Genomic DNA, 15,799 nt, shown 5'->3' with positions numbered 1-15,799 from the left:
GTTGTTTGCATATTACGTTACACTAAAAATTTAACAGTAATATTTTTTTCCTGAAAATCTGAGAAAAGCAAAGGCCATGGTTGGTTAATTAAAACCAAAGACCCCATCCATGTTTGTTAAATGTGGGCCGTTTCTGCAGCTCTAACTGTTAAGTTTTTAAACCTGCCTGTGTTTGGTTTCCCTCATTTTTCTTCCTGAAGCTGCAAGAGAAATAATCTGGTTAGAGAGAGAAGAGCGGGCCAGGCAGCACTACGAAAAGCACCTGGAGGAGCGGAAGAAGAAGCTAGAAGAGCAGAGGCTGAAAGAGGAACGTAGGAGGGCTGCTGTGGAGGAGAAGCGAAGGCAGAGGCTCGAGGAGGACAAGGTGAGATGCTGCTCTGGGGGAAACGTGGGAGGCTCGTCTGTTTCAGAAACACAGCACGTTTACTGTGAAGCTTCCCGTGAAGGCCGTGGGGTGCACAGCAAGAAGGTCTCAGAGGCAGCAGATTTACAGAGTCATAGTTTCTAGGGAGGTTGTGGTGTAGAAATCAGGTAGAGAATGGTATGATTCTCACTGTTGCCCCAGGAACTTTAAAAGCTCATTTCTCTGGTCTAGACCTATAACTTATTTATGTTTACTTCATCTGTACCGAAGTCTTAAGACTACTCCCAGGAATTGGATTTCTGTAGGGCTTTACCATTTACAAACGTTTTCTCATAGATCGTCTCATTTAACTCTTCCTCAATCCTTGAGTAAGTGTTGTCAGTTTTTGTGAAAATGGACATTTAGACTCAGAATAGGTAAGTTACAGAAAGTCGTACAATCCATTAAGTTGTGGGGTGGGGATTACCCACATCCGTAGATTCCAGATGCTGTTTTTAAAATACAGTACCACATGTGTTTAAGCTAAGACCTGCACTACCAGGCTTATGTGAGTTGAGGAAAGCATCACACTCCCAGTAGTAATAGTAATCGTCATTTATTTAAGTACCTGCTGTATGCCAAGCACTTTATCAACTGGAACCTAATAATTTCAGTAACCCCCCACCCAGGTTGATATTACTCTCCCCTTAAGGTGTAGGACTTAGGAAGTTTAAGTAGTATCTCTCACTCCACTCTGCCTTAAGTTGAAGACTCCTCAGACAACCAGGTGGAATCTAATCATCAGCTCCTCTCTTCCCTTTAAGGAACGCCATGAAGCCGTTGTACGACGTACAATGGAAAGGAGCCAGAAGCCAAAACAGAAGCATAACCGGTGGTCATGGGGAGGTCCTCTCCACGGGAGCCCCAGTATCCACAGCGCAGGTAAACAGACAGTAACCGCTTTCAAAAATCACTATTTTTTTCTGGACAGTACAAGTCACAGTTGCTTTTTTATTCTGTGTTTGCAAAACAAAAATCCTGCGGATTTAATTAAGTTACACTTAAACGATGCTTCTACTGTTTGAGGATAAGAGGGTGATGGAGGTAAGAAGATAAGGTTCCCTCCCTCCACACAGGCTGATTTTCTCGTCCTTTACAAAATTCTTTAAAGAAATGGAAATCTATGCAATGTTTCTAAACAACTACTTTCAACTCTACATTATTTTAAGTAATTCATTTGCATAGTGGTTTCAGGATTATGGAATAGGTTAACCAGTTTCCTCTTTTTCTCTGGAAGAACCATAGCAATATTGACAATCAGAATCAATACTATGAGCTTATGGATTCTGACCCTAAAGTATATGTAACACTAAGGCTCTTCAAGAGAAAATACAGATTTCTGAAGCTAGAAATAGTAGATGTCCAAGCAAATGGATGTTCCCTTGGTCTTGAATTGACATAAAATCATACTGAAATTTGGATTTAGTGAAAGGCTTTATTTTTGTACTGTAAATTCAATACACCTTGAATTTTATATAGTGTGTCAGTTCTTTTTCATTTGTGTGAGTCTAATAAGCTTTTTTTTTTTTAATTTACTTTGAAAAATCATTGTCTTACATTCTGTCCCCAGGTGGTTTTGTTGAGTCATCATTCACCTTTCTCGATTTAGCAGGACTGGACCACCACTTCACAACTTTTGGTGGTACTAGAAAACCTGGTACAGACATCCTTGTGATTTGCTGATTGCCTGACCTGTAGCTAGCACCTCAGACCTAGGGCCAGTTCATCAATAGCTGAACCATCACCACCTTAGTCATAATGCATGCTTAATATCCTGTTGCATAGACCTAGATCTGGGACGTGGCACAGTGTTTCTCAAGTGTTAATAGTATGACTCAGGTGACTTAAAGGTATTGAAATAAAGTAATTACATGTGCTATGTTTACTTTCTTTTTAAATGATCATTTTGGATAAAACCTTAAAAATATATTTTTTCACTAATAAATCACCAGGGCTCAAAATACATCCAGTGTGGCTTTATCCACCCGACCGCCCCATCAGTACAGCTGTTGCCACTTTCGGTTTTAATCTGAATAACTATGGATTTTCGTTTGCTTTATTCTCTTTCATTCCTAACATTCAGTGAATCTTCTATAACCCCTTCATTTAAAAAGATCTAAAAGCATGTTGCCACAGCTTTGCAGTGAACCAAATTTGAAAGCATGTTTTTTTCCCCTTGGCTCTTCATGACCCAGTGGTATTTGCTGTGGGGCATGTATCAAATCTGTGGTCATAAGGATCATTTACATGTGATATTTCATTCTAGGGATAATTTTGCATATTTGTTCCATGCAAAAAAGCTGTCATGGTATATACTTTTATAACCTCACTTATTTTTCTTTTACCTGGCTTCATGTTTTACATGTGCACGTTACACATATAAACCTGTTACAGATTTTCAAACGTATTTGAGGGGAACTCAAGTTACTTAGCTTTACTTCCTGCTTCCACACTCAGTTCAATATATGACCTTTGTTATTGCCACTCAGAGCAAGAGAAACCAGCGTTGTACTTGTGAGCTGTTGGATAAAATCCTCTTTTATAAGGTTTGTGAATTAGAGAAAATTGCTCTTATACTGGAACAGAGTAGTTTGAAAATAATGGGAATTTGCCAGAATTCTCAAAGGTCAGAATGATCTGCTGACATCTTGAGAGCAGTGACCAGGTCTTGCTCATTTTGAGTAACCCTTACTTCACAACAATGCCTAACTTGTGGTCGGTACAACAAACAAATCCTAGAAGTTGAATTTAATCCAGATTAAATCAGTGTGTTGTCTCACTGCTCCCACATCAGCTTGCACTGCTTTGTAAAACTTTATACATTTTAAACCGATTCTTCGTAAATCCTTTTGTGGATCTGTGTTTTGTTCAGAGAGGAAAAGAAAAAGATTAAAAATTCTTACATGTTAAGTAATATAATAAATATGTATTATATCTCCATAATTTTAATGATGCATGATAAGCCTCCATGTAGACACAATTTCCCCCAACTGAAGCTTAACATATAAAGCAATATCAGAAAATGTATTGCTATAAGATCTCCTAGAAATGACTTTCATTTTCCTTCCTTGTGCCCTTGAACCTCACATTTTATCATTAAGATGTTCCTTTTGACATTTTACCCTAAATCTTTTCTTTGTTAGGATTGCCCTAAGAGCCCATCAGTTAAGTGTAAATTTGAGTCACAGAAATGATGTTTGGTTATTTTCCTTTTAATAATTAAATTGCTTCATGTAAGTCAAGGATACTTCAATAAATAAAAAAAATTTTAATTAAATTGCTTCAACCGTAAAGATGAGTCCCTGTAGAAGACAGGAATGTCTGATGTTGATGGAAGACTTGCTTATCCCCTGCACACTGTAAATAATGTCCCAAAATGGTTATTCTGTGGGGGAAATTTTAACATTTTTACCACCAGTGTTAGTTAGACCAGTGGGAGCGGGATTTGAAGGCCTCTCTCACAAGGAATATTTTGGTTTGTTTTCAGTTTTAGAAGAAGCTAACCATAGAAAATAAAATAAAATATGGCAAAACCCCTTTAACTTTGTCTATTATAGGCCAGAAAAACTCCCTGCATCCTACATAAATATAGTGATGAGATTTTTAGACTTTTCCTTATATGCAGTTTTATTCAGAGAACGTGATTTACGCTAGTGAGTGTGGTTATAGCTTAGTTCCACTGTACAGAGAGCAAACTATCAGAGCTGATTTTTGCCTTTTATACAGCTATTATTTCTCTTCTGACTTGAACTTTAAGAATTACCCTAAAATTATCCAACAGCAATAAGAATATTATTAATAAACTTAAAGAGAAAGAATTCTGATTTTCTTTTCATTGCCGCCAGTTTTCTTAGGCAAGTTTGTGGGCTGATGCTACATCTGTAAACCACACTAAGCTCTGTTATAGGCACAGAGGTGTGGTTATTAGCATACTTTAAAAAAAGAAGTGCTCTGGGGGCCATCCTTTCCACACCTAAAGTGTTTCTTTTTCTTTCTTTTTAATCTGTTTTTCTATAATGAACTTTAATGCCCTGGGTAAAATGACTCTACAAGCAAAGGTATCAGCAGACGCACAGCACCTGGTGTTCTTTTTATTCTAGTGTTTGCATTCTAGCTTACCAGCACTATTACTACCCCATTGTTCACACTTTGGGAAATGATGAAGGCGTTCACTTTTATGGGCCCCTTTTTGCTTCACAGTCCCCTTCCATTATTTTCGTTGCCCTCCGCTGGCTTTCCTTTGGTCTTCCTACATTTGTTGCATTATAACAATATGCTTGAATTTCCCTAGCTGACTAACGGGTGAGCTGAATAGTTATTTTATATTTTTTATTTTCCTATAAGAAAAATGAGTATTATTTCTAGCCTTTAAGTTACCTTTAAAATGTCCACTTAGAAAACTGTGCTATAGTAAAGATCTAGTCATAGATAGCTGAAAGCATCCAATCCTAGTTTTGCTTCCATCAGTGAACTAGGAAATTGCAATCCTGCATGCTGGCTGTCAATTAGCATTATCTCCATTTGTTTTAGATCCAGACAGGAGGTCAGTTTCCACCATGAATCTTTCGAAACATGTTGATCCCGTCATTAGCAAGCGGCTCTCCTCTTCATCTGCAACTTTACTAAATTCTCCAGATAGAGGTACAGTCAAAAGGAAAACAAAAAAAGTGTTCTGTTATTTCCTTAATGCTTTTTTTTTTCTGGATGTTTACAGATAAAAATAAGCATCTGAAGTTGCTTTCCCTACGTTTCTTAAATAGGAAGAAAAAAACTTCAGAGTAAAAAAGCAATAAACGTCTGAGCAGCATTTTCCTTGCGACAAGAACGGTTCTCATTTTAGAACTTGGCTGAATGATTGCATTTAGCAGTGATGAAAGCGGTGCTTCTCTCAAGTTTTTAGTACATGAGTTTACAGCTCCAGAAATCACCCACTTATCCACCAACATGCAAATAATCTTTGTTATGAACATTTATTTCACTTCAATCAGATTGTCTTTGACTTTTCATCTGTACTTGGGGAATTCCAGGCTTTAACTTTCTAAAAGACCTTTTTAAATGATTCATGTTGATAGATTTCATTTTGCTAATTTATTTCTCCTTTAACCAAACCTTTCTTACTGCATTTCTTGTGTGTGCGTGACTGGTTTTCTGGTGTCCATTCATTTAAAGGGATTTGGCCTAACTTCAAGAATATCATTATTTAAGCCTCCTAAAAATTTCAATATTCATAGTCCTCCAATTAACATTTTATTTGAATTTTGAGTTTTATTCATCCCATGGATTTACAGTACATGAATGTTGAGTTACTTACAAAATGAAAGTTTTATTTTACATATTTACGTATCATAGAATGAAAAATCAAGCTTTTAAGATAAGCTACTTGTTTTACATAACTAAAGTGATTTTAAGTTTAAAAAACCAAAGAATTATTGTGCAATATAAAAACACGTACTCTTTGAAAGTAACAAACTGTGGTTACTTTGAGTGCTTTATTAAGAAACTGATTGGTTTTGAAGTGTTTATGGTCTTTAAAAAGAATGTAATGTGTGCATGTTCTATATGTGTGTATGTGTATTTGTATATTTTGTATTGTATAAAAGTTATGGTGTCATTGTTATGTACAATATAATGCGTTGATGTTATAATTAATCTCTTAAAGCAGTAAATGAACAACTGCCTATTCTTGCCTTTTAACCTAAATCATTTTTTTAACCTAGTTTGCCTAAATCATTGATATTAGACATGTAGTCAAATTAACGGCCTTTTATATGTTAGAGAAACGTATTATGAATTGAAGTTCCTTTCATAAGTAGCCTTTATTTTCAAACCAATTCCCTTAAAATAAGGTAAAATATAGCATGCTATTCTTAACAGTTGTGTATTCATCTTTTCTTTGGAATTGGTCACTTAGCACTTGAATTTTATTTTTTTGTGAACGTGGGTCTAAGACAAACTATAACTGGGACTCACGGTAGTTTTCAGTTAAACCTTGGCTTATTGCCTCCTACAATCCTGTAGCCAAAACTGGGGCAAAGTTGGGGGTAGGCAGATGGGCAATAAACCGAACAGAGTACTGTCCACACTTCTGTGGATTGACAGTGCTGTGTCAACTAGAAATAAGATGTTTTGTAGACTCTGCAGGACAATATCTGATTGAATATTCTTAAGTAATTGGCTTAGAACTGGGGAAAATTTGTTGGTTGGCTCATTTACTTCAGTTGGGTAATAAGAGTCCCTAAGAGGTGAAGGGCCTGACTTCATATCCTACAAGTTAATCGCTGGAGAGGAGGGACTAGAACAGAGATCACCAGCTCCCAAGCCATGTTGTTGCTGCGCTGCATTTGTAGTTCTCTCCTTCATGGATGTCCTTCCTTACATCAATCCTGACTCCACGCACTCTTCCTTTGGGTGAGGTTAAGGGTCAGGGGCAGTTCAATAAGCAGTTCATAGCTGGGGCCAGGCAATTGCCCCTTGAATCATGGTGCAGGCCTATAAAACCCAATGCTAAGCTGGACTCAAAGGATAAGAGGGAGAGCGCTAAATTTACAGGTTCCATGTCTCCTCCCCCCTTGTCAAAAGAACTGTGAACCAGTTCTGGTCTCACTGAAGAGGTCAGCCTGGAAGAAAGATCCGCTTCATCCAGGGCCTCCCGTGTGGTCCAGGAAGCAATTTTTTTTTTTTTTTTTTTGAAGTTAGGCAGAACCCTAGCACAGTGAGAGGGCTCTGTCTTTTAATGAGAATAGAAATCTTCTGCATTTGAACTTCTCTAATTTAGAGATTTAAGTAATTTAGTTAGTATAATTTCTTTTCTGCTATCTATTTTTTAAATTCAATTATGCTTTATTATCAAAGTAGAGAGCATCCTTATCAAATTATTAGAGGCTTTTACAGTCTGATCGTACAGAGTGTACACCATAACTAGATTGTTTGAGCTTTCTCAGCCCTACAGCACAGGCCTTAAAGCTGATATTCAATGGAAGCTCTGATACTATTAAAGTTGACATGCAGCTGGAATGTTCTGCTGGTTATTCAAAATGCTGGAATATTTCCATACCAGTTGGTAAATATCCACTTCCCCGAGCTGTGCTTCCCCGGGCCCTACAGAGCGTTATCCTCTAGCTCTACTAGCAGAGGTCTCCTGGTGCCTTGCCCCACCAGTTTTTAAATATGTTGATCATCACACCCGAATATAGTGTCACATAAACTGGTACAATGCCCGAGTTAAAGGAAACCCCTGATTACCAAAGATTTCTGTAATCGCTGCAACAGAGAGAATATTGCCCCTGGAAATTTTTGCACTAAAAATGTGTATTGCATATTATCTTAAGCTTCCTGCTTAACCAGCTTTTTTCTCAAGGAAGAAGAATAGGGCGTTTGAAAAAAGTAAGAAGGAAATCGGCTACTCTTTGCTGAAAATTAGTTCATACATGTTTTTCCCCAGAATCTAGATTAGAGGACATGGTGGAGGACCTAAAGCTGAATCCTGCCCACGTGTTCTGTTTGACTGGAGCAGGGGTTTTTTGTTCCTGTTTTAGATCTAATTAATTGCCATCATATTTAAAACTGTAAGATTTCATATAACGTTTAGGTCAGGATGTGGCAACACTTGCCTGATTTCTGCATGGCACCCATCATCGGGAACGGAATAGTGATTTCCTGCTTGTGAAGGAACAAGGTAGCACAAATATCTCTAATGTTTGGTTGCGTCCTTGGACCAGATGGTCTTTTATGGGAATTGTCAATATCTCATTTTAAGTGCTTAAGTAGGATCAATACTGTAGTCGTTTCATGAGAATTAATACCTTTCCTTTGGGAGCTTATCATCTCAAGATTAGGCACCTCTAGGTTAAAAAAAAAAAAACAATAAAGTAACTCTCCTGTACTAACCTTTACTAAAAAATTATGGAAGAGATCTATTTCTCTCTTGCTCAGAGCATTGTTATGAATGTGATAGAAGTGGAAACGTTTCTCTTCCCAAAATCTTTCATTCACAGTTTCGAAGTTATAAAACAAATCTCTTTGGATTTGCTTTAAACACCAGTCAAAGAGAGCGTTTAATGATTTTCATTTGAGGCAGATTCTTTGGTTGATGCCTTAAAGACCAACAGAAATAAAGTAATTGAGCTTCTCAATCAAGGGGGAAAAAAGACATGGCTTTTCATTGATAAACCATCTCTGCAGTTCTAAGCCAGTCATCCTACAGAGTTTACCTAAGAAAAGGAAACATTCACCTCTTCTTCCCTTTATCATCTACTGAAAATACAATTCTGCTGAAGATTTTAATTTCATCCTAATCACTTTTCCCACTGATTTAATTCTCTGAATGTATTCTAATTTTAGGTTAGACTATATTCTGCTGTTGATACACATACACACACGCACACACTGCCATACTATAGTTTATAATAGCACTTATCCTACTGTGCATTCTACTAACTGTGTAACTATTACAATAGTTTTTATAACAGATCTTTTTATTTGTCAGCAGGTTGAATTTAACCGTGAAGACTCTCCCAATAAACAGAAATTCTAATAAAGAATTCACTAATTCTTAAATTCACCAGCATCTTGATCAAAATAGCTACTCTTTTAAAATAAAGTCCGATAATTAACGTACTTATTGGAGGTTGGTACTTCCTTTCAAATAGGAGCGGATGTTTTCTACAACAGCCTTTAACATCAGATGGCTTCTATTAACTAAAACTAATATCCTAGAATTCAGAAGTCATTTCTTTAAAATATAACATATATAAAAAATTATTGGGCTTCCCTGGGGGCGCAGTGGTTGGGAGTCCGCCTGCCGATGCAGGGGACACGGGTTCGTGCCCCGGTCCGGGAAGATCCCACATGCCGCGGAGCAGCTGGGTCCGTGAGCCATGGCCGCTGAGCCTGCGCATCCAGAGCCTGTGCTCCACAACGGGAGAGGGCACAACAGTGAGAGGCCCGCGCACTGCAAAAAAAAAAAAAAAAAAATTATAAGGACAGTTGCTCCAGGGACCAGAGGACTTGCACCTGCTGTTTATGGTGCAGAACAGAAGTGGCCTTGTCAGGTTTAGACAGTTTGAAAGACTTTTATAAGCGACTTGCAAGTGTATTCTAAAGTAGAGATACAGTCCTCCCTCAGTATCCACAGAGGGTTGGTTCCAAGAGCCGCCGCAGATACCTAAATCCTCAGATGCTCAAGTTCCATAGTGAGCCCTCCACATCTGCCGGTTCTGCATCCATGGATACCGAGGGCCAACTGTATATTTATTGGGAAATATAAAATGTGGAAAAATCCACGTATCAGGTGGATGTGCGCAGTTCAAACCTGTATTGTTCAAGGGTCAAGTGTATATGATCACTTTATTATAGTGATATTTGTAGGATTTTGCAAGCTTCTTTCCTGATATCTTTCGAAAGTAGCTTCTATATTTTCATGGACCGTCAGTGGAAGCTAGCAGTAAAAGCAAAGTAATTAATTTATAATTAGCATGCATTTCCTAACAGTGGTCTTGCGAAGCCCCAGTACAACTTGGGACTCCACTGCATCATTTTGAATTTATTTTCTTGATTCTTCACACACCCACTAGTAATTTCCGACATTATGATTATATTGAATTTTGGCTTTTCTATCTTAATTTTACCTTCAGCTTCACCCTTATCCTCCATCAGAATTTTTATGTTGTTGCCAAACCAGGGACCTGAAAGAACTTGCTTGCTGAATGGGAAAGTCAAAAGAAAAACTTACATAGAACTTTGCAGGAGTCCTCTTTCACTTTATTATATCTAATTTCCTCCAGTTGCCCAAGTAGCAATTCATGGAGATGTAGCAAAATTTAATGGAGACCTTTTCTCCATCCACATATTTCCAGTCTTGCATGAAGCTGGCAAAGCCTTTGTTGAAGTCGACACTCAGGTACTTAGGACACCTTTTGGCTGAGGTGTGTGCTGCCTGCTCACCACCCATCCTGATGAGGGCAGATGCGTTCGACAGACTCACGCCAAACCTGCTGGAAATGGTTCTTCTGTTTTGTCACCTGTTGGATCCATAGGAGGGTGGTTAGCAAAATCTGTGTCCATAAAACTAATACAGAACCTGCCACAAACATAACATCTTGAAGAGAGGCACCTTATGGAATAGCTGCTCCTTTGAGCAGAGTCCCTCCTGCCCTGACTCTCCACCAGCTTCCTCCCCGGACAGCCTGGTCTCTGTCGAGGTCTCTCACGAAGGCCCGGCGTGTGGGAGCGATAGGGGTGATGCCTTGCACCCCCTCGCCCCTGGAAAGAATGCTTCTAACATCTCACTTATGTGGTGACGTTTAGCTCGCCGCCTGCAGCTCAGCCCATGGGAGAGCAGCGTGGTTAACAGATTGCTGACGCCCACACATTCGTTCCTGGCCAGAAGTAAAAGCACAGCTGCCTTGTCTGGAGATACAGGTAAAACTGTCAAGGTGCAACTTTCTCCGTGAGGTAAAGTCCTCCTTTAGAAGTATCTCTAAGCCACCCATTTTCATCTAATCCCATCTCAGTTTTTCCCATCGTGTGCTTCTCCTCCTCCCGGTGGAATGGCGTTGGAAATGTGTCTGTTGGTGTTGGTTTCATGCCCTTGGTATCGTTTCCTCTGAGCATCCGTCTTAGCATCTTATCTGGACACCAGATGCCGGGCAGGTAAAGGATGCCCCTCCCTGTGATCAGATGGCTTCAGAGGCTTCTGTCTGTTCATAGTGTTACCAGAAAATCCTATCCCTTACCCACCTTTCTTTCTGCCCCTGCATCTGAGCAGATGATCAAAGGTAGAAATAATTTAATATCTAATACTAATTTGTGGGCCTGGGGATAAACTCAAAGCAAAAGCCGATTTAAGCATAGCGTTTCATAATGTAGCTGCGGACTAGTCACTTATCCTCCCTGGGCTAGTCTTTTATCTGTAATTGAGGAATAGTACCCTTTCAAAACTCTATAAAGAGTGGTGGAGAAGGCTCATTACAGTGTTCTTATTTGTTACATACTTTGAAAATATGTCAAATGTGCCAAGTACTAGTTATTATAATTAGTTATAACTCCTCTACTTCTTTGAAATATAAAACACCCCTGAATGAGCCAATTCGTTTAATGAGAAGTTAGTATAGAGTCTACATCTAGCTGGAAAGAAAGATACATATTAGGCTTTTGGCAGTGTCTCTCTCATGGTGAGCTGATTTTGACTTTCCCAAATATCTTTGGGCACAATTGGTGTATCTATGTAACCAGCCCTCCTGTTTGGCACGTGGGAAATTGCATAGCCTCTTCATAAGGCTCCCTTTAAAAAGGCTTTGCCTCTGCAAGCCTCTTCATGTTCACTAACCCTCTTTTTTAATAATAATTCTTGGTGGTTTTATGATATCTTTCATCTATGGTGCCCGATGAGCTAGTATGAACCCGAATTCTCACAGTACCCCTGGGAGGCAGTCAAGAGAGCAAGTGCAGGCATTCCCACCACCTGCCTGTGGAAAACAAGAGATTGACAATAAGTGAGTTAAACCAGAGGCACTTAGAAAATTGGTGGACTAGGTCTTAAACGTGCTTCTATCCTTGGCACCCTCATGATGCTCTCTGTGCCATTGTGCGTTCAACTAGCTGGACCACAGTGATCTGTGATTTCTATAAAGTAACTCTCCTGTCAACTGTCACATTGCATCTCAGATTTTTCTGAAGGAAAAACTACAGTTTATTTCAAGATACTTTATTTTTATGTCCATTTTGTCATACTTTCATATAAATCATGAAAGCTGTTCTTTATGTCCAGCTAATTGGAAAACCTTTAAAACTGCTTTTCAGTCCTAATTCATAGAATCTAAATAGTTTATGGTTCTCATGCTTCTGAACCTCCACATTGTATGTTGTTTCATACTAAAGGACTGCCTCACAGCTAAAAAATTGTCTTTCTTTGCTATTTCTGTCATCACTAACTTTTGTCAATTCTTTCGCTCTTCCTCTAGTCTCTTCCAACACCATTTCCTCATTTTCCACCCATTCGACTTGCCCAGCTTCCCACCTTCCTTCGTGCTCAACCAAGGTGCTTTTTAATCTGCTAACTGGCTCTTCTTTACTTTGCAACTTTTCCATTCTCCTTTTCACAAATTGATACATTTTTGTAATGTATTTTAGTTTGAAGCAATGCATACATAGCCTTTACTTGAGTTGCCTGTTTTATTAATACATTCCTTAGATCATTGTTGCCTATTATTGCATTAATAACAGCTTATATTTAATGAACCAAAACTGTTGGGTTTAGAAATTTCCATTTGAAATTATTCACGTAAATGTCTCTTGCACTTATCTCCTCAAAAACATTTTTCCCATCGCTTTTATTTTTCCATCTGCTCTCCTTGATTATTTTTTCTTGTCTTCCCATTTTAGTGTCGTCCCTTGAGTTTACCTCATATCCAGTTGCCACTGGCGAGAGGATGACCTACATCCAGAGCCAGGGTTACAGTAGCAAATCAAAACAGCCGTCCTTACTCCTAGGGTATTTGGTGATTGCAAATTCCCAGAACAAGTAATAAGAGCAGTTGAAAATTGGAAATCAGAGTCTCATATGTTTCATTGTGACCACTGCTTTGGGTTGGTTTTTTTCTTGCCCATTTTTAAAAATACATTCATGATACATGTGATTATTAGAACTCAGGATTAAATGAGTTAACACATGTAAAATGTTTCGAATAGTACCTGCACGTAGTAGGCACTCAATAAATGTTGTTATTATTCTACTATGTAATTATTCTCTCTGCTGCACTCCAACCACTTGAACTGCATTATCTTTTCTCTGCAGCCATTACTTCACATAGAAAATCCTGAATATGTTAAACTAATGCACGCTTGCTACCAGTAGTAGAAGGAAATACAGATATTGTGGAAGGCTTTCTCAAACACATTTCCATAAAAGAAATTTTATGTTAATAAAACTACTTTGGGATATGGAGGGCACTCTAGGAGGGAAGAGAAAACAACAATCATATATTGCTCTTCCTATTTCTTCAGAAGGGCAAGATTATTAGAATAATTGATTTAAAGGTTTCAGGTTTTTCAGTAGTTGCTGTTAAGAGCAGCGATGAATTCCATGAAATGTAGTATCCTTAGAATTAGCCAGACAATGTTTCTTGAAGAATTAAATTTGAGGATTTTTGTATGGACTACATTAGGTAGGTTTAAGGATATTTTTTTCCTTTCCTTCACATTAACTCAGCGCTATAATAAAGAATGAACCAGAGGCATGATGAGATTGGGTACATCCACGGTGGTCTCAGGAAATGCTCCAAGGAAGTGCTCCACAGATACCCCTGAAATTATTACTTTCCACTAGAGGGAAAAGGAATCATATTTCTGTGCTTCATTCCTTTTTCAGTGTCAGACCCATGGCCTCAGAGCAGGGCTGTCATCTAGGGTTTCTTGATCCTTGAGCAGTTAACGGCCTCTGGCTGTGCCCTGGGCTGTGTGTGCCTCTCTTGGTCATTAATCCCACAGAAGTGCCTTGTGCCAGGATGTTCTTCTTTAAAGGCATTTGATTGGCTTGGAAGAGGTTTGCATTAATGAACTCTTTCTTTGTCTGGGAAGGGCAAATGCTTTGTTGTGGCACTTGAGAAAAGGTTGTTTTCAAACAGTTTTCCCTGTGATCACAGTAAACCAAATGAGGAGAGGGTCTCCTTCTTCACAACACAAAGGAAACTTCCTTCACGATTCAGGTCTGAGGCAAAGCTTTATTGTCAGTTTGGAAGTAAGACATATACCTTTTAAGGAGAACTGAGGGAATGCAAAGTGTTTCAGCTTATCCAAGAAATAAGGGTTCTGTTTTCAGATGATGGGAGAAGAGAGTGCAGCTTCCAGTCGACTCACCACCTTGACCATTCAGTGATAACCAGAAGATACTGCAGGGCATTTAATGAAAGAGAACACAGGAATAAAGATGCAATCTGATGGACTTTCTGTCTATAGACTAAACCAAAAAAACACTTAAATGTTTTTAACTATAATTCTGAAATGGAGATTACCTTGAATTTGTCCTGTTAACTTTTGAGTTTTTAATTTATTAATACTATTTTATTCAGTTGACCTAACAGTCTCTTTAAAGGGTTGCTACTACAATGGCTAGGGTTGGGTAAAGTCATTTTATAACATGGTCCAAATACATAGCATTCCCCTCAGTAGTCATGTTTAATTGTCTTATTTTTTGCTGGAAAACAAGATTTCTGGATGAGATCTGAAAATGAACCTTGGAACATTAGTACCCACATGTTTGATACCTACGCAGTGTTCTGTGAATTTCTTTAAACCCACTGTTACTCAGAATCACTTGATTAATGATAATGTTCCTTTGAAGGTGAATGGTCAGAAGCTACGTGGTTTTCAAAAAAATATTTCCATCTTGAGTAAAACTGCAACAGCTGTTCGTGATTCAACTTTATTTTTGGCAATTCTAACATATTTATGTTCCCTTCACCATTTTAAATGATGACATCCCATTTCCCCATACGTTCTGCTGCTTGTTATGAACCTTCAAATGCCTTGGCTTTTGGGGAAAACCCAGAAGCATGCATTTGATTTGCCTTTAAGTAGATAAAACATTTACAGAATTTTTTTTCTGGAAATTATTAGTTATTCTTGTAACAAGTCTTAATACCTGATAAGACTTGGTCATTTAACATCTTAAAAATTCAGTTGCTTTTTTTCCCCAGTGGTGGTTGAATTTTACTCCCAAAATAGTTGCAGTATATCTTGCTTGCCTGCTTGCTCACTTGCTGTTTTTCCACTGTTTGTTCCGTCTTAAAGCTATTAGGAAAAATCGAATTATAAACAATCCTTATCTTAAAATTATCTGTCACTAATGTAGCGTTTTACCAGAACCATCTGTTTATGGGACTATAAGACCATTGCTCTCTGTAATTATTGGCTTACATCTATATCTTTAATAAGTATTTAAATAGCCAAATAGTTTATATATTCCAGATTTTTCATTTGGACATGCCCTCCTTTTGGACACACTGTAAACTAATAGGACCTTGAGGAGAGTTGAGTATGATGGTCTGGACACCTTTAGGTAATACCTTCTCCCTACTTTTCTCTCTATCTCTGCTTTGCTCCTTTTCCTGATCCTGCTTTTGGCTTTCCTTCAACTGCTCCTCTGGCACTCTTGCGTGTAAAACAATCACCTGCACCCTAGTTATCCCCATGTGTCCTCGTTCAGCATCTTGCAGCCCCATCAACATCATGCCCTACAAAGCTGCACACTCTAGAAATCCGATGGAGCGACCAAAATTCTTTGTAACACCACCGGAGGGCTCCACGCGAAGGAGGACTGTTCACGGCACAGCGGTGAGTAGCTGTTGAGAGCAGCCTGGCGAGTCTGCCCTGTTTCTGTGCGTAGTGGACACCGCCTCG

General features: G+C 38.6%; 1 protein-coding gene across 3 annotated transcripts in view; it reads left to right on the top strand.

The window, feature by feature from the left end:
• The window catches only part of MAP7 (microtubule associated protein 7), a 166,840-nt gene that overhangs the window by 129,475 nt on the left and 21,566 nt on the right, over nt 1-15,799 (top strand). The window contains exons 4-8 of one of the 3 annotated variants that reach the window (XM_081250544.1): nt 201-364; nt 1,168-1,285; nt 4,934-5,044; nt 10,709-10,822; nt 15,606-15,733. In XM_081250544.1, the coding sequence (XP_081106670.1) occupies nt 201-364; nt 1,168-1,285; nt 4,934-5,044; nt 10,709-10,822; nt 15,606-15,733 (635 nt within the window). Of the gene's footprint in view, nt 1-200; nt 365-1,167; nt 1,286-4,933; nt 5,045-10,708; nt 10,823-15,581; nt 15,734-15,799 lie in introns of all 3 variants that reach the window. The other 2 variants (XM_081250546.1, XM_081250545.1) reach the window with 2 other exon arrangements.

Source organism: Mesoplodon bidens (genome assembly GCF_964165515.1).
Source record: "Mesoplodon bidens genome assembly, chromosome: 12".
Classification (NCBI taxonomy): domain Eukaryota; kingdom Metazoa; phylum Chordata; class Mammalia; order Artiodactyla; family Ziphiidae; genus Mesoplodon; species Mesoplodon bidens.
Note: the sequence above shows the minus strand (reverse complement) of the source record. Positions and strands in the feature narration are given on the sequence as shown.